A 25346-nucleotide genomic window follows, 5' to 3' on the forward strand; every position below is an offset into this window, starting at 1 on the left:
TTGAGACACAATGCAACCAAACAGCTTAGCTGTATTACAGAGCTGGCTTTGCTCTGTAAAAAGTGTTGTTTCAGCAAGAAAACTAAAAGAAAAGACAAGACATTTATTCCAACTACTGGAAAATACAGATGTTAGTCGTAGATTATATCCTGTTAAAAACAAAAGCTATGGGAGGGGAAAAACTTTTTTAAAGTATTGGAGTCACAACAGCTTTTTCACAGAGACAGAGAGAAGCAACTTGCATATAAATAAGTGTCCAAAATAGGTCAGCACTCTTTCCTTGGCCACTAAAGTTTGATACTTTTCACTTGAGGTTAGCCTGGATGGCAGTGGCACACATGCTGCAGGGACGGAGGCTGAGCCCATGGGCAGCTCCTAGCTTGGTGTGAGCCCCAGCACCCCAAGCACAGCCCCACAGCGATGGGTCAGAGCTCGCACGCAGAGCATCACCAGGCACTCTTAAGGCAACAGCCACACACTTTGCAGCGGTACCCGTGTTTCCCCTGATTATACGGGTTTCCAGTATAACCTCAGTCCTTTTCCAGGAGGGTTTTGAAATGCTGTGTGTCCGCAGCCAGTTTTGAGCTTATCAAGCAAGGAGCATAAGAGACAGGGAGGTTTCCACAGCCCCTGCCAAGCTCCATGCATTTCCACCAGCTCCATGCATTCAGCCCCGAGCATCCCAGCCACAGCCTGGCAGGGAGCAGCTCTTTGTGCCAGGGCAGGATTGGACCCTGCACAATCCAGCTACTGTGGGCAAAGCCACTACCTCCCTGCCAGAGGTTACAACCCCTTAAACCAAAGCAGAGAGCAGCTTTAGACCCCAAAATCAGGCCATGAGATGCAGAGCATGCACCTCAGCTGCTCTGCTGCTGCTTCCATGGGAGAGGCTGGTGGGAGCGGTAACATCAGGCTGCAGGAGAGTCACAGGTTTTCTCTTTTTTTTTTTTAAAGGAAAAAAGTGAACAAGTTATTTCTATAGTACTGAGAGGCAAGCCTGCCAGTCCAGCCTCGGCAGCATTCCTGCCTAGCTTGGATTGTTTACCACCAATAAAAAGCCTATTAGTTGCACAATGCGCCTGTTAAAAATAACTCAAAAAAAATCATCACTGGCAAATTAGTAAGACATCAGGACGCGCAGACACCTCAGCGTGGTGTTATGGAAACCACAGAGGAGTCAGACTTCCCTCAGGAGCTTTTCCCAAGGAAGATGAGACCTAAGAGGTCTCTCCCTTTGAGTGGGCCCAGCTAATTTGAAGGGCTCGGGACCAAAATACAGCAGTCACCCAGCCAAGCAGCCCAGGGTTTCCGATCAAGTGACTTCCAGAGAACATAAACTTGCCAGGCTCAGATGCCACCGGTTTGCGCTAATGAGAGCACAAGGTCCCACTCGCACAGGGGGCAGCCAGCGGAGGAGGCTGCAGCGCTCTGGGGCTTCCCCAAAACTTCACGCCCCTGCCCAGGGTCTGATACAGCAGCAGCAACAGGTGCTGACTCAGCACTCGCCCCCTCCCTGGCCACCCAAGGATCCTGCTTTAAAAGCATCACTGGTATAAAACCAAAAGGAGGCACGGGGTGAATCATAAGCTGCCCTCCTTTAGGGACTGGTCACTTCTCACCAGACACCTGTGGGCATTGCTGGCACAAGGAGAAAGGCCTACATTTTCCCTATATATTTTAACATAACTGCCAGCTCCCAGCTCATTCCTTGACCAAACAAAACACAAAACTTAGCCTTGCCAGCTGCCATGCACACCATCGCTCTCCAGCTAAGTAGCCCACAGCGGCACAACTCAGACCTTGGAGACAGGGCTTAGAGTGCCTTTTCTGATCACTGCCCCCCAAATTTGTGCAATTCAGAGGTCACTCCAAAGCTGATCTCGGGGTTCACATAGGCAGTGGAAAGAGTGGAGACACTGTCCCACAACCCTCCTTGAGCACCCAGACTCAAGGACACAAGGGGAGAGAGAGAGTGAGCCCAGTGGGTTGCAGACAGAAGAGCTGAGGGCTTTTACAATACTGTCCCTCTTAGCAAACCCCTCTGGAGACTGGGCAGCCCTGGAAGCTGCTCTAAACTCAAGAACCATGTTGCTTTTCCTCTTGAGCCCAGCTGACTTACATGGAGGCTGCCCCAGCCGAACAGCCCAAATCCCTAGCATTGCTGCCAACCCATCCATTAACTAGTGAAGGAAAACCTGAAGATACCACTTGGCATGGATGCAACCTGATTTTATTCACTGTCTCTCCCCACAACAGTGTGGTGCCTGTGACTCCTCTGCAATTAGGGTGTTTCTGCCTTTTCCCCATGTGAGCACTCACAACCCCTTCTGTGAGCCCAGCCGCTCCTCTCCACAGCCCCTCAAGAGGAAGCTCCTTTGGGAACGTGGCAAGCAGAGATAGATACACATTGAGGACACTGCATTTGTGAAATAGGATGAGGATCCCCTTCTGCTCACAAGGTGGTAAGAGGGCACTGCAAAATCAGCTGCAAATATCCAAGGTGGTGATTTTGACTGACCTTTTCACAGGACAGAACTTTCTCTTCCCATGCCCACATTGGAGAGCAAATGTGTTTTTCAGACACGCACTCAATCCTCCAGATTTGTAAGAATGAAAATGGGCTGACATGCGCAGATGAGCAAGCACCGGGCTAAAGCCTGGCTGAAAATCTAATCTCTGGATATAAGAAATAAAAACATCTATCAGCACAGAAGGTCCAGAGTATCTGCATTACTACTGTTACTAAGAATTCTCCTACAGAGCCCTCAACACTGAAAACTCCCAAGCAAGACCCAAATGCCGTGTCAGAAACACTCACCATCCTCAGACTGGAGGAAAACAGTTGGGTAAACCACTCTTAACAGACTTACACCCAGAGAAAGAAGAGCTCCTCTCAGCCTCAGAAGGAAGACTTTGGAAGACACTGAGGAAGACTGTGGCCTCTCAAGGTCCCTACCAGATCTGTTTTCTAACAAACAGTGAAGGAGCTTCTTCAAAGCCACCAAACCATCGTGCGCTTCAAACACCTCACAGGGGTGGAGGTGGATGTGGCTACATCACAACAAGCCGCAGCAGAGCTTTGCTGGACCACTCTCCGCATGGAGACCTCATCGGCCATGGCTCGTGCTGGTGTGCCATCACCACCAGCCCCACCAGAGTTACGTATTCCCGCAACATTTTAACTAAATAGCTTATGTCGGGGTTTCTTGTGATGCTAACTCCATCCTGAGGGTGCTTAAAATCAGACCCAAACCAAGCTGGCCAGTGACCGGCTCCACGCTCATCCCTGCTGCATCCAACGTGTCCAAAACAATTTCGGGGCAGAGGGCAGGAGGGGCGACTCCGCTCCGGCAGATTTCACGCCAGATAGAGTATCGCCTCGTCTGCGCCGCTGTAACGTGACGCCGTCAAGGTACTGTCAGCCCTGCCGCGGCAAGGCAGCGCGCCAGCACAAACACCGTGTCGGGTGCTCCGGCTCGTTCCACAGCAACGCAACCGTATCCCCGGGCCGGATCCAGACCGCGGCCTGCCAGCCGAGCCGGACACATGCATCTCCGGTGCCAACGGCCACGGAAACCGAGCTTCGGTTTGCCGTCGTCAAGCCATTTTTGGGTGCGGGGCTGCCCTCTGAGCTGGCGCAGGGGAGGTGGAAGGTGCAAGCCCTGGGAGTTTGCAATAAAGGAGATCTGTGTGGCTGGCGAGTGCGAGGTCTCCTGGGAACAGCCCTTTTACTGGGTTCCAGATGCTGTGGAGTGATTGCTTATATGAAGGCGGGGGAGGCCCCTTTACTGTTTCTCATTTCCTCCTTTTTTGCTTCCCCCCCCCCCCCCACCGATTTCCTGGTTTTGTTCAGAAGCACAAGAGAGTCATTCATCATTTTTCTTCCAGCACAAGGAGCGCTCTCACCTCCCCCTCACCCCTAAATCCCTCCCCACCAGAAAAGGGCACACGTTCGGCAGCCAAAAAGGCTCGCAGCGGGGAAGGCAAAGCTCCCCGGCTCCCGCAAACAGCTCCGGCACAAAGGGCCACATTCTCAGCTGGGTTCAGTGGGTGCCAGCCCCCAAAGGGTGAAGGCCAAAACTCAACAACAGCAGAAACGCTAAGTCAGAAAACGGATATCGGCGACGGAGGAAAGCAATTTGCACCGGTTTGAATTACGGGGGATGCAAAGCAGAGAGGAATTTGCATGCTGAGGAGACAGACAGCGCCTCAGGTAACTGGAAAAAAACAGCTGAGGGATGAAGGTCTGCTTCCTTCTCAGCCCACATGTCCTGATGGTCACTCGACTCGCTGAAACCCGGGAAAACTTTCCTTGCGGAGTTGCCCCTCCGCCCTCTGGAAACTGGATGGGCACCAGTCCAAGTGCAGTCCAGGCGCTGGATTTGCACTGCTCTACGTGACAGCAAGCCACCAGCCCCAGCTTTGGGATGGGCTTCCAGGAAAGACCCGTTCAGTTTGCAGGAGAGGGGAAAAGGGGTGGCTACAGGTTGCAGACATTTAACCCATCTGGAGGGTCAACGACAACCCCAGGAAAACCTCATTGTAAGGCTGTGCTCCAGCACCTCCAAGGGCCACTTGGGTTCACAGTCACACTGCGCTCTCCATAACTTCTTGACAGCTTTCTCCTTGCCCCATCTTGGAGGGTGAGAACCAGGACTAAAACATCTCAGTACAGCTGTAACAGAGAAGAGAAGCTCTCTCCAAATGCCCTTGAGAAAGAGTGATTAGGAAAACTCTAGATGGGTTCAAATTCTTGCACACTTATTTATAAAGCAACTGTTCATTTGTGTGAAAATCAGGACTGTGCAAACACCTGGGGTCTGTTTGGGGCCTTTTGGTTTGGGTGATGACCTGGACAAAAGGAAACAAAACTGGACATATAGAAAATGTTCCATGTTTTGGGTTTGTTTGGGTTTAATCACGGTAATAACAGCAACCAAGTCAAAAAGGTCTGCTTATGGTCAAACCCAAGGCTTCCTTTTGGTGCTTTTAGAAGGAAAGGAAACAGAAAACTGCGGTCAGTACTGGGGCTGGTGGAGTGGAGCCTGCGTACCAGCAGCTCCACCAAAGAGGTGGCACAATTTCAGCAAGAACTGGAAAAGCAGTGAAAACACAAGCCACCAAGAGCCTGGCCATTTGGGACTAAACTCTTCCACACCGGCTGAGCCAGAGATCCTGGGGCTCCTGCAGCTGCTGCTCAGGAGGCTCACCAAGCCAAGCAGGATCACTGCGCTCCTCCAGGCTCTCCCCCAAACACCACTAGCTGCTTAGGTGAGCCGAAATGTCATCGTTTGGAAAGACCCAAGTGTTACAATACGGGAGCCCAGACAGCCTGTGTTCACGTCTCGGGCAAAGGAAGAGATTGGGGCCACTTCTCACACATCCTGGCTGACTAGGTAAACTGGTGGCATGCTCTTTGGGGACACTTTTGAGAGTCTGGCTCTTCATTCCCTTTGCTTTCTTTAACATGCTCAAATGGAAAACTTTTTGTGCTGCTGGTCTCCCTCAACATCTTTGCAAGCTTCTTTTGAGGTTCCTTTGTGCTCCCAAGGAGAAACGCTAATATGTCAAAGTTATCTGAATAAAACCTTATATTTTGCTCTTTTTTTCTTTTTTTCTTTTTTTTTAATGGTTTGGCAGCCAAACCAAAATGATCAGCCCCAAGCAGGAACCAACATGTGGACTTCATCGTACTCCAAACCCAGAGCGTGTCACCTCCACAGCTCCCAGACGTGCTCACGCAGAGCTCTGCACCTGACCCTCCCACCCCAGCGGGATAGCCCCTGACAGCTCCTCTCTCTGGAGGAACAGCAGGTTTCAGCAGGTCTTCACCGAGCCAGACCCATCAAAATGAGCCTGCTAGCACCCCGATGAAAATATGCAAAGTAAATCAGAGAGCAGGCATGGGGAGAGAAGGTGAGGCTGGCAGAAATGCAACAAGAGAGAACAAGAGGAAGAAAGAGAGCGCAGCACTTTTATAGCAGGAAAAAAATAAAACTGTTGACCAAAAAAACGCAATGGGAAAAATGTACAGGGCTCTAGGGAAAAAAACCAGCAGCAAAGCAAGGTGGCAAGAGAGGCTGGGATGAACACCCTGGCCTGAATGCACATGGTCAGTATTGGTATAATAGTGCATATTTTCTTCTCAGCACCAAGGAGATCCCAGAGGGCCCCCAAAAGCCTTTTGCAAATCAGGACCAAGCTTCTCCTGGGTGCAGCAGTTGCTGGATCATTCCTTACCTGTTGGGCTCTTATCCCACAGAAGTCCAGGCTTCTGCTATTGGAAAGAATATTAAAATAAACTCAAAAAAATCACCAGGGGATTTTGCATTGGAGCCTTTCCAGTGTTTTCCTCACCCTGGCATCTTTAAACTAGGCAACATGCGGCACCATCATGGTTTTTGTAGCGGTCATCACTGGAACAACTAGCAGGCTGTTCAGTGCAAAAAACTTGCTCTCTTGAGATACAATCCCATCACTGGGTCTCCCAGGACCAAAAGGATAAGTATCCCCAAGAACAACACCCCCAGCAGGACCTGCCTCAGCTTCCTTGACTTCCAGGTGGGGATTCCACAGTGCAGCAGAGGCCAAAGGCAGGTGCCCACAGCCCGTCTGTGCCTGGGGGCAGCAGAACCACAGTCGGGAAGGATGAGATTAATTACATGAACAACAAAAAGCCGGATGCCAGCCCCCACCTCACGCAGCTCAGACAGCAGCACAGGGGATGCGGGAGGGAAGTGAGCAGCTCAAAACCCAGACAAGCTCCCAAATGAGGCCAGTCTTACCCTATTCGAGCTACAGACCTGCATCTTGGCCTTCACAAGGGCCAGGAAAAGTCCTGCGCATTTTCTTTAGAAAGGAGCACAACAGTGAAAAGCCCCCAGTAGGAGAGTTTTCCTTTCAGCCTGACCTGGACCGTCCTGTGTATCCGCCACAAGGGCACGGCCGCCGGGAGCCAGCTCACCCGCTCAGGGAGGAGAAAAGGGAAGTTAATTCTCGCAGCCAAAAGAAAATAGGGAGTTCTTTTCAGATGGCAGGAATGTAACCGTGACGTTTAGTCACTTGCTATTTCTGCTTCCCGGGTATGTCTCTCTACAGGAAAGCCCCTGGATAGAAGTCTCTACAGGCAGCATTGCAACATGCGTTTGCCCAAATTTTGGTGTCTAAACCCACTGAGGTCCCCGCGCCAGCTCCTTAGGGAGCTGCGGGGTCTTCGGGGAGGTTCAGTCTTGCCCGCTCTGTGCCTTGGCTGCCTTAAAGCAGATGCATGTGTCTAGCTGGAAAAAGAGCAAACCTGCAACCCTGGCCTAAGGCCGCCCAGGGTCTGACTCACCAGCTGAAAAGGGCAAAGCCCCGCTCTCCTTGCGGCATGCAAGCCAGGGCACGACGGCAGCACTGCACTGCACGAGCCCCTGCGCTGCACCGGGCTGGGTGCGGGGCAGACGGAAACCATTGCTGCGCTTCCAGCTCTGAAATGCGGCCGTTCACCACCGTCACGACGGGGAAATCGCATGTGCTCCACATTGAGCTGCAACGGTGAGTGACCCTACCTCATGGCATTGCTCCAGCGGCGAAGATAGCAGCCCTAGCCAAACTCCCCAGCTCCATCACAGGGACGGTGCCAGTCCCTGCCAGGCTGTGGCTACGTGCCCTGCGGGCACCACGCATGCTTCCACGGTTGGGGAGAGAAGAGAGCAACCTGTCTCGGGGTTACTCCAGTACAGGGCAGACTGCACGCCTTGCGCAACAAGCCACAGGTGCCGGCATCAGGCAGTCAGCTCAGCTCAGGTCATGCCACTGACACTGCTCAGCCCGCGATTTCAGGGATTTCCAAAGCACAGCCCCAGTCTGCCAGCTGCTCACAGAGGCACCTTCTTCGTTGTGTCGCTGCACTAACTGCGGTCTTGCACTGCAGACCCTTTCTGCCGCACAGCCTGAAGTCCCACCCATTCACAGCTCGCTCTTGGACAAAATTTGGGGAATTTCACCCGTTAAAAATTTTCTTAAAGCTGATGGGAGTCCACTGCTTCAAGAGAAGAGCTGCAAAAGCTCTTCTGAGAAACTACAGAGTTTCTCAGGATGTAATTTGTATGGCAGTGAGCAGCCCACAGTGGGTTGTAAACACTCCCACAGGAGCATTCACACACTTAACACTGAGCTCAATGTCAGTCTTGAACATGGGTAATAATGATGGGAGACAAGCAAGATGCATAATTTAACTGCCAAAAAAGCAGCTTCATCACAGGACGCCATGGAGGGGATATGCATTCAGTTGACTATCCCCACATAGGCAGGGAAAATAAAAGAGAAGAACTGGGGAAAAAAAACCCAGCAAAAACAAACACAGTCTCGGTTAAATATTTATAAGGCCCTGCTGCATTTCAATTGCAAGCAGTTTTTTAGATCAGCTGGGACATTTCAGCTCTGCTAGGGCAGATCAGTTCCAAGGGACAGGACACTGCCGACAACCGCAACCTGGAGGCTGAACTCTGCTCGTAACTCGGGGGAAAAAACAGACCTGGGCAAGGTTGTGCTTCCACTGGGCACAGCCCAAGTGACAGGACCTCCCTTCTCACCACGGCTGCTGCTCCCGGACACACGAGGCAGCAAACTCTATTTGTAAGAGCAGCCCCAAATTGGCCTTGTACGTGGAGATCTTCCTATCCCGAAGCCTCAAGACACCGCAGTGATGTACACAGACAAGGGTTTGCTTGCCTCCCCCAGCACTTGAATCCCCACTGCTAGAAGTCAGATGGGCAGCTCACACAACGAAGAAGGTGCCTCTGTGAGCAGCTGGCAGACCGGGCTGTGCTTTGGAAATCCCTGAAATCGCAGGCTGAGTGGTGTCGGCAGCGTGATGGGTTTCCATAGCACTGTTCCCACATCACAAGGCTCACTCCATACTCTTTTCATAAATTCCCAATTTGTGCACCACTGGGTACCACCTAAGGCAGGGTTATGGGCTTGATGGACCTTTGGTCAGGTTGGTCCACTGCCCAGTCATATCTGCACTGCCCAGGCACTTTCAGCATGGTCTGAATTTGCAAACATCGGTTTCAGCATGTGCAGGACCAGCCTAATGGCCAGGGGTTAAGGTAACAAACCCTTGAAACCAGCCTGATAAAAAGAATAAACAGAAAAATGGAGGAAAGCAATGACTGAAATCAATAACAAACATTACTAGAAAGACAGAAGCCTTCCAACTGTCTGAGAGTAGAAGAATCTATGTCCGCATTATCATTTTTTCCCCTTTTTTACCAGGCACATTTTGTTAATGCTGAAAATTTTGTGTTTCAGCCCTTTGTCAGCTCAGCTGGCCTTAGTCCCTGTAGGATGAGGGTCACGGTTCCCAAGAGGGCCGAGCACCAAGCAAACCATGCTTTGTGCAGTGGGACCTGAAGGAAGTTTACCACCTCCCTAGCCAGCTTTGCCATGTTGAACTCACTTTGTCCAAAACAAGGGGAAAAAAATGCAAACAAGTCAAGTCCTAGTTCACAAAGGTGGGGTTGAGCAGAAAGGAGAGGTTAGACTCAAAAGGAGAACCCCCTGTCCAAACACAAGTATCTGAAGCAATATTTGTAAAGCAAACACTGGAACGACCAGCAAGCAGTGTGAATTTTGCACACCTGCCCCTTACCTGCAGGCAAATCTCCAGACAACATCAGCGCTTCTAAAAAGGGATTTAAATAAAAGTACACTGAGTCCATGGACAACCTTTGTTTAAAAGCCACGTGAGAGATGATAAGTTTCTATAGGCTGACTCCCCACAAATGTAAGCAAGGGAAAGTTACCAGCTCTGAGCTCCCAAAGTATTTACTCAATCAGTTATTCTGACTACTCTCGAGCAGACCTTTCCGAAGTCCCATGCTGTCATTTTTATGGCATACCCTTGACCAAAACTCAAATGCAGAGCACCCTTTCCCAAGGGTATTTCCAAGCACTTTACTACCAGAGAAGCAAACAGTGTCCTTGCGAGGGAGGAACAGTGCTGTGGAATCCCATCCTGTGGGGAAAGGAGGCTGAAGGTGTGCAGCCTCCACTGTGCAACATCCAAGGGTCAGATCTGAACGCTGCATCAAGCTGAAACTGTGGGAGTAATTAAGAAGCGTAGATGAATGGCTTAAGCTGAGCAAGGGCCAAGAAGCTGAGAGAAGACGTGGAGCAGGCTGGGGCGTTTTAGTGGCTGCAGTTGATCTAAAACTTGGGTTTATATCGCATCTGGCCAAAAGCCACAGGTTGGGAAGCACGTCTGGTGGAGGATGTCGGTATACTCTGTGTGTTTCCTCACAAAGGCTTGGGATACCAGTTCTTATTTTTAGTACTATTTTTATTTCTTCATGTAATGAGTTCAGTGTTTCAGGCAGCCCTGGGGGAGCAGGAAGGACATGTCCTGTAATAAAACTAATTAATTCATGTGGAATTTCTAGCCATTATTGTGAAAGTGGCCAAATTCCTCACTCCTGAAAAGCTGCCAAAATGGCCATTAATCTGGCTGTGGTCACGAGCAGGATTCCTGTGGCCTCCTGCAACACCCGACTGGCCCCCGGGACAGAGACTGCAGAAACCAAAGTGGATGTTGTTATTTCCTCACATCAACTCCCACAGCCAGAGTTTTACTAAACAAGACAGTTGCCTCAGAGAGCTCCATGCCAAATTCCTCCCATTGCCCCCAGACCAAGCATGCCCTAGTCATGTGCACAGAGGTCCGGACCTTCCTAGACCTCCAAAATCAGCCCAAATCAGGCATTTCGGCATTATTCAAAGCTCTGTGGACCAACCGTTTCCACCTGACCAGCCTCGGACATGCTCTCAGTGACAGGTGCCCTGAAGGGAGCAGGGTACTGAATTTGTCTGGGAGACGTCAGAAGTTGTATTCCCACCACCCAGCTGGGTGCATTAGGAAGCCGAGCTTTTCAGGTCCCATCTGCAGGCAGTCGGAAGCCAGGCTCCTCCACAGAGAAATTCCAGGCAAGAATCTCATCAACAGAAATCCCTCAATAATGCACAAGAATTAATGGAATCTGTCTCACTCCCTGCAAGCTGGGGGTGACAGTAGGGCCTGGCAGGAAAAAAAAGCATGGAATAAACTTATTTTAGTCACCAAAATCAACAACAACAAAATGACTCAGAATACCCACAGGGAGCTGACCTGTTGTGTAAGAAGGCACCATTTTGCCAGAGTCTCATTTTTCTCTCCCAATTCTGGACTGCTTTTCAAATTCCGTGATGGATTAGAGGGTTAGCCTTGAAATAGTACCTCTAGTGCTGTCCCACCATCCAGTCCCAGGAATGGTAATATTCCCTGAACACCACTAGAAATCCAGACCTTCTGCCCCAGACGTCCTGTGTAATGGACTATCTGTGACAACCTGGATTTCTAACAGTCTAAACGAAATCGTCCCGAAACCACCTCTGCACAAGCCATGGAGGCAGCACTGTTCACCATGGCCAAAGGAAGAGCTCCCCTACCATGGCCAACCATTGCTTTAGGCCTCCTCATCCCAGTTTCCATCATGGCAGGTGATTTACCCGTCCATTCACACCACAGTCAGATCAAGATGGTGCAGCAGTGATTTCCCTGCCTTTATATCAATCTGGTTCATATGATGTTCAGAAGAAGGAAAAGTGCCCTCTGCACATCAGGGGTTGTATCAAACTCATGCCCACTGGTTAGTGGTGGGCACTATGCTAGAAAAAGAACAACTGTTGGAGCCCAGCAGTGCAGAGAGAAAGAAGGTTCCAGCACAGGAACGTTGTCCTTGACCAGCTGGACTAAGAGATGCCTTTTCAGAGTCTGGGATGGAGCCTAGAGCAGTTCTTCCAACCTTCAGAAAGCAGCGGTAAGAAGTTGGTGATGGTGAGGTAAGTTGTTATAGTGTTATCACTCAGCATTTTCCTCACACGGGTTCAGCTCCAAACCTAGAAGAGCAAAGCAGCTACCGTGTGGAGGGTGGATTGCAGCACCCCTGACACGTGTCCCCAGGAAGCAAGACATAATTCACCAATATAACTGGAATTTCTCTTTAGCACCGGCACTGCAGCGTGAACGAGGAGGACCAGGAGGAACAAAAAAAAGAAAGCCCCAGGGCCGTTGGGTTAGCCTCACCACGAACAGACACGCGATGGTGGCCAACCACTCCGACCCTACCAAACTCTCCAAGCGGCCAGGACCCAGAGGACACAAACCAGGCACCCCGGGGAGCCCTCGAGCCAGCCACCTTGGATTATCCACAGCCTCGGTAGCTACACATCCCTGCCGGGGATACGGGGCAGAGCCCCAGAACCAGCTCTGGGCTCCAACGGCGGGGGAGGATGGAGCCCCACGCCAGCCACCCCTCCCGCTCCTCCTCCTCCTCCTCATGCCATTCCTCTTCGCTAAACCTGAGTTCCTCTCCCCATTTCTGCTTGCTTTTGAAGTGCCAGATGAAACAGCACCAGATGGAGGCGAGCCGCTCGCCCGCTGAAAGCAACAGGAGACGAGCGTTTCCACATGGGTTGTGTGGGAGGGCTGCCATCGCGCCGGTCCCAAACCCTGCATCTCCCCCCGGCTCAGCTTGCAGCCGAATGGCGCGCCGAGCACCGCAGACAAAACCTCCCGGTTTCAAACAGAAAATGACCCCCGAGCAACTTTCCAGATACAAAAAAAGGTCAGATTCTGGCCAGTTTCACTGCTTCTGCTCTTCCGCCTTCACTGGGGCCACTCAGGATCTGTCCTGCTCCCCTCAAGAGCAAAACCTGGGACTTCTAAAATACAGGGCACTCCCTACCCTACAGGAGACAGGTCACATTGGGGGACACGGACCTGATCTTTGGAGGTACCGAAAAGGTCTTGGAAGACACCCAGAACGATAAAAACACCTTCAACAACTTACTGTACCCACCAGTCCTCCCAGACTGAACAGCAAGCACTCCTGAGATGTGGACATCAGGTGCCCACCCTCTTCTAGTTTTAAAACAGCAAGAGGAAAACATGGGAAGGTTATCAGACAACCTCCTCACCAAGACAAGTCCATTAGCATGGACTCAGTCTTCTACAACTAAAAAGCTGAGAACAGACCACCCTGGCTGAAGTCTGGAAAGCTAGACCTTACGGGGAAATCCTGCTGTGGTCTGAGCAAAAATTCTGGGCAAAGCTTCAAGAATTTTCCCGACATTATAGGACTACAGGATGTCCCATAGATGATGCCATGCAAGTGACTGCAACAGCATGTCACTGTTGTAGGCAACCTGCAACACCTGGCTGCAAGGATAAGCTGCAAGGAGGCACAAAAACGCCTCTCTAAAATTGCCTCCAGCCAGTAAGGTGTTGGAAATGTTATTAATTTCAAGGGCAGAGCATTAGAAATCCCCTCGTCCCACCTGAGCTGGTTTATCTGCAGAAAATTGTAAGGAAAAGCAGGGATTTCAACACGGTCCAATTCCCACCAGTGCTTTGTGTCACTCTCAATTACAGTCCAGAATGAAATACCAAGAAATCGTTCCTCGCGGCCGGCAGAATTAATGGGATCTTTGACTACAGAGAGCACCAGGCAGTGAACTTGTTCCCTTACCAGCCAAGAGGCACAGTGCAGCTTTCTTCAGAATAAAAGCTGCAATGTCAAAGGATAGTTTAAGGCTTATAAAAGTGACCTGATGTTTCCCAGTATTCCAGGCCGTAAGAAAGGCACATGATTACTGACCCTTTCCCTTCTAAAACAATTTATTCCTACCATAAGCTTTTGCAGCAAGAGACTTTATCTTCCCACTGGTATCCAGCTAAATTATGTGTGAGGTAAAACACTGAACAGAAGACAATCAATAATGCAGTTAGAACAAGCTGCTGGGCTGCAGCAAAGCTCCGATAACTGTGCAGTAACCCCTTTCTCTTAAGCCTTTGCCTAAGATAGCCACCACATCACGTTCGCTCGTAATTAGATGTCAACGCGCACATTTAATGAGGTCACGCTTCGCCAGTTCGTGAATGAGAAACACCTCGAAGCTTGCTGGCAGTGACTGCTGAAAGTAGGCAAAGATGTTTCAGTCAGACTCAGCCTGCTGAAGGTAGTTTGTGGAAATAAGACTGGATCTGCGATCTGCTAAACTGGCAGAAAACTCATCCTTCCAGAATGGCCCACCTATCATGGCCCACCCGTGGTCCAAAGACCAAGACCCGTACGACGGAGCACAAGGATGTGCACCAGGACAGGGAGGGAGTGGGGCACGACTGCCACGAGCTCAGCTCAGCAGGGATGAAAGGCAGCCAAGAATCATCTGCACAACATTAGGACCCCCAGCAAGGATTTTTCCTTCTCTCCCAAGTCCACGCCAGGAGCACGCGCCGTGGTTAGCCTCCAAAACCCATAGCGCACTCAACACCCATGAGGCAGCATGTTGTTGCGCAGCACACAGCAAAAGGACACGTAACCCAACTCCCTCTCCCAGGCAGACGTGGGGCACTAACGCAGCTTTCTCCACAAGGCTAATGCCATCAGGTAAAGCCTCACTCTTCCACTGAGGACAAACCTGCCTCTTCTGGCAGATGCAAACAGTTAGCAAGGACAAATTGGGAAGCCAAGCCCAATGTGTTCAGTATGTGCTGGTAAAGGACACCCTCAAAAGCTGTCACGCACGCACTGATTCAGGCAGCACCTCCCCAAGGAAGAGCCAGGGGTGAAGACGGGTGGAAGCGATAGTGGAAGCACATGCAATGGCAAGGGCTTTACATCCCTCTGATATGGAAAGGGTCTCCTAAGCAGCCACTGGATCAAAGCTATGTATTTCACCCTGATTCAAGGAAAGAAACCAGGAATTCTTACACCTGGAAGCTCAGTACACCACCAAGCTCAGCCCTCCTCCTGTAACAGGAATGTTTTAAAAGCGTCTTTACATTTTACCTTGGCCTTCCTCTTACTCTTGTCTGCCTAGAGCAAAAGATTACCCTTGAAGGAATCAGAGCCCCAGCAGGGAAGGCAGATGTGGCCATGCTCAGAAAGCTGGAATTGCCCAATCCAAGCAGAAATGCAAAAAATCCACCAGGGAAACTGCTGTTCCTCCTACCTCCTTAGTGCTGAACATGGAACTAGGAAAAGCAGGTACAGGAGTGCTGCTGGCCACTGGGATGAAACCCTGCCTTCATAAATTCAGTGGTGTTTGTGGGTTAACAGTGACAGCTGCCCATCGGGCAGATAAATTAGCCCCAGCTAATACTGCAGCCAGGTCTAGTACAGAGCCATACACAAACACACCTCTCACATTCCAGTTTTCACTGTTTTGCCTCCCGAATTGTTTATCTCGGCTCAATTCCTGGATGTGGATAAAACAAACGACATGGACTTTCTCACAGACGGGGCTTCTTGCCGTTCCCTTGACAAATACCATGCTCAGCGAGTATGAGCCTGAAACCCAGAGGAAAGGAAACAACTGCAAAGGGCAAGAAGGAAACGCATCATTTGCCAAGGGACAGCATGAAAACACATTTCTCCTTTGGGCCAAAGCCTTGAAATCTTCCCAGGCTTCCCCCTCCCTCCAAATCACCGTTTTCACACCACCATCAATGCCACCACAGCAAACTCTAGTGGGACTGGGGCAGGGGGTAGCATTATTTTCAAGGTGTTATTTATTGTCTTAATACTTAAAGATGACAGCCAGCCCAGGGCCCGACCAGGTTAGCTCTTGACCAGACACAGCTGCCGTGAAGGAGCTTGGAGACCTGGTCCACCTACTGGCAAAGCCCCAGAGGCAGTGAGGACAGATGAGTTGTGGGGTTTTTTTTCATTCACCTATCATCCTTAGAGCTGTTATTAATTGCATTTCATTTGCAATAATTTCTTCCAAGGAGCTCTGCAGACGTTCGGTTTATCCTGGGCAGAGCCACGGTAGTGGCTGTGGGCATATTAACACACTCCTGTGGATTTGGTTCTTGCAGTTGGCTTCTCTGGTGTCTAGTAATGTCCAAGCTTGCATAAGCCAAGCTGAACGCCTGGTTGCAGCACTCTTAACTAACCTCTCTCTTGCTCACGTGTTTCTGCCTCAAAAGGTGTCTAGCACAGGACAAGGGGTGCACTCATAGCCTGGCTCTCCTCTACCCCTCGCCCACTTTTTAGCAGCACAGTGCCTTCAGGACATCCACTGCTGCGTTAGATCTGGCCAACTTGACTGACAGGGTCAGAAGTTGTGGGGGCAGAAGGACAGATACACACATTCACATGCAGATCATGATGGATGCTTCATTTCCTTATAAAAGCAGAAGTCTTCCTGGCAATTCAGTGGACGTGAAAAATGCACTCGTAGCATTACTGGCATGGTTTTCAAGTTACTGTTAAAATTCCACTTATATTATGCTACCTCCAACCTCAGAGTCTTCTGTGTTTTGGAGCAATACATTAAACTGTCTTTTAGAAGCTGCCTGCCAAGGGGAAATGGAGGTTTTGACATTTGACCCATAAGGAAGGATGTGTGGCATTTGGGGCTACCCAAATAAGGATTTTAGTTGGATGCTAAAACAAGCTGCGTTTTTAACAGTTAACTATTTTGATGCTGTTTTTGTATCATGGGAGTTCAAAGTGGAGTCCCTGACCAGGTGAAGGAGGCAACCCCAGCCCTGCCAGTTCAAGTTTGCCTGAGGCCACATTCTTTTCTCAGCTCTCTTTCCATTTGGAAAGGTTACTTCGCACTGGCATGGACTAAAAAAAACACATTTGTTTTAATAAAGAAGTGAGATTCCAAAGCAGGACTCAATAGCCAGCAGTGGGTTCTGAGGCAGATCCCCCTGAATTAGTACAAATATCCCAACAACAAAATAAAACAATACTGCAAACCCAACTGAACTGCACTGGCAAAGCGAAAAAAGATTCCCTTAACTGGTCAGCTTTGAACAGTGACTCAAGAACCTTTTTTTCAGAGTGGAATAAGTTTTACTCCCAGGACCTTGTCTCCATTAGGATAAAATGGCTGTTCTTCAGCTACTCTCATCACTTGGGCAAGATAATTTAGGACATTTGCTGACATCGCTAAGATCTGTCCTGCTCCACCTCCTAGGACAAGTTCCCACCTTGAAGCAGCACTGGCACCCTGCTGCACCTTGAGCCACTTCAGGTCATCGATGTGACAGAAAACCACTGACATTGTTTTCTGGGGCTGACTTTCTGCAGGATTAGCTCCTGAACCAGCCTACTCTGACACAAGGCGAGAGCCAAACCCATCAGAAGGAAGGGAGAAGGACACTGCAGCTGAGAGCTGGACAAGACCACGCAAGCCCCCGATTCCAGTTCGTGATGGCCAAAGCAGAAGGCAGCATCCCCACCCTCCGGCCGAGGCTGGAGAGGTTGAGAGACCCCAATGGTACCTGAAATGCCTCTCAAAGCAAGTTATGTCTCCAGGACCCATTTGGTCCCGGGCCACCCTAGACCTGCTTGGAGAGAAGATGGCTCTCGGGGACCGGGACATTATCTGCCAGGACACAGAGTGCTAACAGGATGTACAGACAGCCCTCACTCTGCTCCCTGTGTCCTGGTGGCCCTCAGGCACACATCATTTAGTCCACCTGCAAAACAGCATGCCGATCTCACTGAGGTGCTGAAAGAATACACACACTCGAGACCGGCATGAACTCTCTGAGCTTTGCGCACACAACAACAGCCCTCTGTCCCCAGTTCAGGCGGTGCCAGTCAGCAGTACGTGAAGTTTGTTACGCGATGACCTGAAATACACTGTAGAAGAGTGTGGTCCAGCGGCATCGGAACTATTTCAGAGGTCCTGATCCCTGGAGGTGCTGAGCCTCCGTCTCGCTCCCACCACTGGTGGGAGTTTGTGCACTCGCCTCCCTGGGGGGGGTAGACGTTCTCAGCCTGATTTCCACAGACTGCTGCTATTTTGTTCCAACATTCCCAACATCTTCAAAATACCCAAAGCCTCTTGTGCAATGAGCAACATCCCCTGCTTCCTAGCTACATGGTGGTTTATGTTACTTTCCGCCTACAATCATTTCAGGATTGGCTTTACAGACCTAAGTGGAAGACTAAACAATGCTGGAGCCACAGCAGGACAATTTGCAGAGTTTTATTCCTTGTTTCATTTGGGCAATCCTTCTGCCTCTCATCAGGGACAAAAAAACTTGCCAACCTCTTAATTTAGGAATAGCACGAGCTCTGCATTCCAGTCCTGAATCAGCCAAAGGAGCCTTTTCAAGCTGGAAAGGGGAAAAAGGGCAAATACCTTTAAGCACATTAAAAAAAAAAAAAAAAAAAAGCCTCAACACCTGCCTTTTGCAGGCAAAAACCTGCTCTCAGGGCACTTCTGAAACTAGCTTGACATCAGCATTTGAAAGCAAATTCCAATCCCTGCTCTTTTGGGTGCCAGACTGCTTTCCCTGTCACTGCTTTAAACGAAAAGTAAACTCTCCCTCCTGTATGTTCTGCAGGCACGCTGCAGATGGAAGCGACAATGTGAGTCTGAACAGAAGAGTATCAAATGAAGCTGGCAGATTTGGGGTTTGGTTTTGTTGTGGGTTTGGTTGTTTTGTGTTGTTTTTTTTTTTCTAATGGCTACAACAACCTGTTAAAAGTTTTGTAATCTGAAGACAGCAAACCCTTTTCTGGATGTCCAAGCTCCTCTGCCAAGACATGAATTTTCCAGCTGCATGTTTCACATCACACTGGTTAAGGATGTGCCAGTATTTTTATTATTCACCCCCTATGGACAATACAGAGCACCACATACATTAAAGTGTTCTTGAACTGTGCTATTTATGTGTGTGTGTATTACACACAGAGACAGGCTCAAATAAATCACATTCATTGTAAAGGAATAAAGGTAATAAAATCAAGCAAAATACCCAGTGAAGTAACATAATTCTGAAATAAAGTTCATAAAAGCAAAAAAAGCAGCATTAACTCAGAAAATCACCTCTCAAGCCATCACTGCAATGCTCTCCACCCCCCCTCAACCTCTTGTAAAAGCATAAGCCTGGAAGGCAGCGCCAGATTCCTGAAATCTAAATGCCCTTGGCTTCTTCTGGAGAGTGTAAAATTCACTCCCTTGATGCTCATATTCTGTAGTAGAGCAAGATTTCACATCAGCGTGTTCTCCAGACTCCCGGCTCTCCACAGCCCTTCGCAGCTGGGCAAAGGAGGGGGGACAGGAGTGGGGACAGGCGTGGGGACCGCAGCAGTCGCAGCCTGGGTGCACAGAAGCAGCAGCTTGCAACGTGCAAAGTTTTCCCCGCTGCTGGATTTTCTTCACTCCCCTCTCTCCATCTCTTCCCCTCGGGCAGAGCTGCGTGCGCAGGTACCCAGAGCAGCGTGCACAGGTACCCGGCTGTGCTCCCATCATCCCGGGGAGCGAAGCCGAGAGGTATAGCCCGGTTCAGAGCGCTTTTAAATAAAGCCTCAGCAAGAGGGAAGGGAGGGAATTCAAAATCGTGCTGCTGAACTCGTTATGCAAACAGGGTCAGAGCCCCGCTCGTAGACATGGGAGCAAAACTAGCAAGGAGGCAGAAGTCAAGAGGGGGTGATTTCAAAGGAGACAGTGCTGGTTTCTACTCCCAGACCTGATTCGGCAATTTTCAACATCCCACGGAAAGGGAAAGAGCTTGCGGCCGATCACAAGGGAGAGAAGGCAGTAATAAAACCAAGCTCTGCTGTATCGGCATCCCCAGGAGCGCTCCCTCCCACAGCAATCGCAGCAACAGGTCAGGAGCCTGTTGTCATCCCTGTCCTCGGGGCTGTGCCCTCGGGGGATGCTCCTCTTTCCCCAGCATGGACGAGGGGGGCCAGAAGGGGCCAGAACCCCCCCGGCAGAGCGCAGCGGCCACCCCAGCTCCAAAGTGGGCTCTGCTGGGAAGGTAGCCATAGGGAACGGGCTCCCCACCTAGCAGGGCCCTCGCAGCTCCTCAAGCCACCCCCTTCCCACCAGGCAGCACATGGTCCTCCCGCACTGCCTCTCCTCGTATCTTTGGGGCATCCGTCACCCTCCAGGGTGATTTTCCTACCCCACCAAACCCACATCTGAACCTCCACTTCCCTCTGCTCCCCGAAGGACTCCCCCTCCCCTCACCTGCATCTCCCCAAACGTCACCCTTATCTGCCCCCCGTCATTCTTCTTCTCTAGCAGACCCCAACCTCCACCCTGCCCCCCCCGGGGCAGTCCCTGCATTCCCCCTCCCGTTACACCCCACGCCTGGGGTTCCTGCCTCGTGCCAAGGAAACTTCTCTAACCCCCGGGGTAGCCGTACCCCCAAATACCCCATTTTCCCCACACCCCCAGGGACGCACTCGCACTCCTTCCCCCCACCCTCCACCCCCCCCCGCGCCCCTCTCATTCCTGCCCCCGTTGTCCCTGCCTGGACTCTCTCTCCCCCCACCCCCACCCCCACCCCCAGCCCCTCTCCCGCAGGGATCCCCCTTCCTTGCCCTGCCGAGGGGTCCCTCTGCCCCGCGAGGACCCCCTTTAGGATCCCTTCGTCCCCTGGCCGTGCCGGTGGCCCGCTGCCCCGCCGCTCGGTCCCGCCGCTCGGTCCCGGGTGCCCGGCGCGCAGCGCACAGCGCCCCGTCCCCGGTGCCCGGTGCCCGGAGCGGCAGCGCCCGGTCGCCAGTACCGGGTCGCCGTCGCCCGCTCCCGCTGCGCGGTGCCCGGTCCCTCGCAGGCAGCGCGCCGCGCAGGGCGGCCGGTCGGTGCCCCGTCCTGGGTGCGCGGCTCTCCGTGCGGCCGCGCCCGACCCGCCGTCCCCGGTGCCCCGTCCTGGGTGCGCGGCTCTCCCAGCGGCCGTGCCCGACCCGCGGTCCCCGGTGCCGGCCGCGCGGGGGGCGCCGTGCCGGGCGCTGCTCACCTGCGGGGCGCTCGGCGCTGGCGCCGTACTCGGCCGTGTCGCGGCGGCGGGCGCAGGTGCCCTGCCCTTGCACCAGGGCTTGGAGGGGCAGCTCGGCGCCGGGGTCGGGGTAGCAGCGCAAGCCGGCGGCGCAGCGCGGCGTGTAGACGCCGCACGCCTCGGCCTCCAGGCGGGCGCACACCGGGCAGCAGCCGCAGCCCGGCTCCCGCACCAGCTCGGGGCAGGGCGGGCGGGCGGCCGGGGGGCAGGCGGCCAGGCGCTCCGCCGTGCAGGGCGGGCAGCGGAACAGCACCTCGGGCAGCGCCGGCCCCGCCAGCGCCAGCGCCGCCGCCGCCGCCGCCACCAGCAGCCGCGGCCAGGCGGCCCGCGCCGCGCCGCCGCGACCGACCCCGCCGAGCGCCATGGCGGGACTGACGGGCGGCGGGGCCGGCAGGTGGACACGCCGCTCGGCCCCCCGGCGGCGCGGCGCGGCGCGGCGCGGCACGGCGCGGAGAGGAGCGGAGCCGAGCGGCGCGGCGCGGCGCGGAGAGGAGCGGAGCCGAGCCCAGCCGAGCCGAGCCGAGCCGAGCCGAGCGGGGCCGGGCGCGCCGCGGCGCCGCCGGGTCCTAGAGCCGCCCCCGCGCCCGCCCCCCGCGGGGGTCGGGGCTGCCCCGGAGGGGAGGCGGGGGGGGGGGGGGGCCGCCCCGAAGAGGAGAGGGGATCAGACCCACAGGGGGTGGCGGGGGCTGCCGCACAGGAGGTTGGCGATGCCCCAAAGAGGAAATGGGGGGGGGGGGGTGTCTGTCCGACACGGGGCGAGGGCCTGCTGCAGTGGGAGTCAGGGTCTGCCCCGCGGGGGATGGGGGTCTGCCTCGCAAGGAGGCTGGGGTCTGCCCCGCTGGGTGGAGCGGGGCCAAACCCGGAGGGAGTCGAGGCCTGCCCCACAGCGGGGGATTGGGGCCTGCCCCACTGAAACACCTGGCACGGGGAGGGATGGAGAGCCCACCCCACAAGAGGGTTGGGGTCCTGCCCCGCAGGGACACCCAGCGCTGGACGGGAACTGGGTGATCTCTGCACCCCCAGGGAGAGGTGAGAGGGGGCCTGGGGGGCAGGTGGGGGCCCACTCTCTCCCCGCTGCCCCAGAAGTGTCAGCCAGGCACGAGCAGCCATGTTTTGGGCCAGGGCCCACCATGGGGACGGGGGGGGGGGCAAAACCTGGGCTCAGGGACAGTCCCGCCATCCAGCCCCCTACCAAACGCTGGGCCTGGGAGCCACCGTGCCTCTGTGGGAGCGGGACCCTGAGGTCGGGTGAGCCCCCTTGGAGACACAAGGCTTCGTGCCCATAGGGCTGCCCGCATCTCCAGCCTGGCTCCCCACCGGGCATTTGCACCCCCAGACCAAAGCCGTCTGCGGCAGGCTCAGCGCAGCACTGCCCCGCGAGGGTGCCCAAAAGCCAGGGTGCAACTGGGGGCGCAGAGGCAGAGCTCTCCAGGCTTTGGGGTTTTGGTGTGAAATGCCCATTTCAAACCCTATCACACTCCTCTCTCTGCTGCCCGACTGTCACAGGCTATGCGGGGGATTTTAAGTACAAGGGGTATTACATAGAGGTGACCTTTTTTCACTGATAAAAAAACCCCAAAGCCCAGGGAATGCTGACGAGCTAATGAAGCTGAAAAACTCAGTTAATATCGTTGTGGGGTTGTATGGCTAAAGTCAGGCACTGAGGCAGCCTGAGTTCCCTCAGCCGCAGGAATGTCAGCTTTGGGGCACTTAATGTTTGCTGCTGTAGTTTTTTTGTTGTTTTGGTTTTGGTTTTTTCAAATTAAGAAAAATGCAAAATGCTGCTGTTGATGACTCGTGCGGCACAACTTTCGGCACAGGATTACTCATGGCCCTGGAGTTATACAACAACATGTTTGTTTGTGGGATCGACGAGCGCAGGGTGGGACAACGGTCTGCAGCGTTCAGCATGCTCCACGAAATCCCTGTGATACATCCTAGGACCAAGCACACGCTCCCGTCCGGGTCCCTGGGTCTTCCCAAGCAATAACTCGGGGTTTACAAGAGTTTAATCAAGCATGGTCCTTTTCTCTGGCTGCCCATCACGCTGTGGATACCTCATCCAGTGGAAGACCTGCCCATTTACTTTACTTTTTTAAATGTACCATTGCTTGTTTGCACCTCGCTCGAGCTGAGTGGTGATTTTAACCACCCCTGTTTCACTTCTGGGGGAATCCAGTTAGTTTTGGGGTCCCTGTGAAGCAGCACTCATTGCTGCTTGCAGCACTCATTGCTCTGAGTGTAGGGGACTCCGAAACTCCAAGCCAACAAAAATGAAATTAGAAGCAAATAATGAAGATATTTTTATTCCACTTCACGTTACAAAATCCCTTTTTGTATTACCAAACCCAAATTTTAGCCTGAGTGACTCAAGGAAGTCTCTTCAAGAAGACAACAAAAAATATGTAGAAAAAAGCCCAGCACAGACTTTGCATTTGTTACTCCCACAAATCGCAAAGTGGGAAAACGGGATGCACAGTCCTGCACACAAGCAGCCCCTCAAAAGCCTCCCTTTAAAACAGATTTGCCAGCAGATGTTCAATAGAAAATGGAGCGAATTATTTTCACCACATACTCACGACTTCTTGGGGATGGGGGGGAAGGAGGCTCTCGGTACCTTTTTTATGATCTGCCGTTGACTTCACTAATGACTCACATTTGGTTCCAATGAGATATTTTCATATGACTAATGAATCTATATTTGGAGGCGTGAGAGGGTTTGGCTAATTATCTGTTGCAGTCAGTTAAATATTCCAAGTATTCAAAGTAGGTTTTCTTCCAGTGGCAAATGTTATGCCCCCACGGTCTGTCTTCTCCTGGTGCTTTAAAGCAGCCCAGCACTTTGACTAGTACCAAGCTGACATCTGGGTTTCTGCGTGTGTAAGCACAAGAGATGGCCTGAACTTAATTATACAGCGAACCAATCCTGCATTTTTTAGGTGACCAATAGGTCATTCCCCAAGGGACGATTTAAACCCGATTTTTCAACACGCACTTGATGCTTGCAGCGGCCCGTTTTGCTGGGGGCATTTACTGGGGTGCCATTAATAACTCCTGGCAGGGGCAAATTCCTTATGAGCACCGTTGTGTAGGCTGCTTGTGCACAAATCATTTTTCCACAGGGAGGGCTCGAAATCTGATGAGAGAAGGGAAGGGAGAGAGGAGGGGGAGGGAAGGGGCTCCGTCGGCTCAGCTGCCCGAATTGCAGGAGGACATTAAACGTAATGATCCTGGAGGGAAAGAAACCGTATGCAGCTCGGATGTGGGAACGAGCCAGAATTTCCTGTTCATATGCCTCTTTAGTAGGTGCTCGGGCTGTTCTCCTTCTTTTATCGCTGTCATTTTCTTTGTCCGCCACCGAAGCAATAATGCTGGTGCAGATACAATGGCTCAGATGTTCCCCCTGCCCCTGCTGCTGCAGCCCTCAGCCGGGAGACCTCTCTGTGCCGCTCTCCAACTCGAGCAGAACAATAAAGAAGATTTTACAGCTGTTGTGAGGATGGGGGGAGGTGGGGAGGCAGAGGGAAAACAGCTTGAGTGCCCGTGGCCAGCTATAATTTCTCCAGTGGGTCTTTGCTGACAGTTTTAGGATTAACAAGTGAGCTCTGTTCCCAGGCATTTACCCCTCTGGATAAGCTGGCCTGTTTGTTCTCAAGGGTTTATTTTACCCTACAAAATATGGCATTGCCAAACAGATGTAGGCTTGTTCCTAGAAAGGCAAGTTATAGCTGAAGCTGCATCTCACAGAGGCTTTAGCCCTTGGAATTGTTTGGAAATGCTACAGTATTCCTCCGACCCTTTTCAGGGCAGTTTTTTCCCACAGACGTGCTGGTCGATTCTTTTATGGCTCTGTCCTTTGTCAAGGATGAATTAGGAAAAATAAACTCGCAAACAAAAAGTGGAGGCCCAGCACAGAGATCCTCGTGCTTGCAATGATTCAGACATATTTTACAGCTCTGGGTGTGGGGAGGGAGAAAACAATGTGTCCTCCTGTGTTTTTCTTTCCTTCATTTTTAGCTCGGTGGGTAATGGCGGGGGGGGCGCGGGGGGGGGGGGAAGAGGAGAAAAAAAACGGCAAAGAAGAATAAAACAGTCTTATTGTTTTTAAAGGCCTCCTTTTCAATAGAGTGACATGAAGTGCTTTATGGCAAGTGGTGGAGAAAGCCTCCTGTCTCCCAGAGCTGGCACGGCAAGGGGCAGGTGATGAGGAAGGGAAGGCTGTGAGGAGGAAGGCTGCAAGGATGCGTGCTGGGCCTGATGTGAATATTTGGTGGCCAGCACCTTGCTTTCTCCCTAGAGATTCGGCAAACTTCGTCCATGAGTAAAGGTTCCCCAGGGTGGGACAGCGAGGGGTCTGCCCTCCCTCACCCCCACCCCTCCCCGGGGGGTGGCAGGGGGACATGCCCGAGGTCAGGGTGAGTTGGTAGTGGGGTCTGAAGGAGCTCTGCACCAATCCCTGTCCTCTGCAGGGAGGACCCCGGCTCCCCCTCAGAAGGAACAGAAT

The 25346-nt window shown here is 52.4% G+C and overlaps 1 protein-coding gene across 1 annotated transcript in view; it reads right to left on the reverse strand.

Moving 5' to 3' along the window:
- IGFBP2 (insulin like growth factor binding protein 2) overlaps nucleotides 1–21348 on the reverse strand; it is a 64056-nt gene extending 42708 nt beyond the window's left edge. Inside the window, exon 1 of the mRNA XM_049815604.1 lies at nucleotides 20804–21348. Within this exon, the coding sequence (XP_049671561.1) occupies nucleotides 20804–21206 (403 nt within the window). The 5' untranslated portion in view covers nucleotides 21207–21348. The remainder of the gene's footprint in view (nucleotides 1–20803) is intronic.
- Between the last annotated feature and the right edge of the window lie 3998 nt (nucleotides 21349–25346).

Source organism: Accipiter gentilis, chromosome 1, assembly GCF_929443795.1.
Source record: "Accipiter gentilis chromosome 1, bAccGen1.1, whole genome shotgun sequence".
NCBI classification, from domain to species: Eukaryota; Metazoa; Chordata; class Aves; order Accipitriformes; family Accipitridae; genus Astur; species Astur gentilis.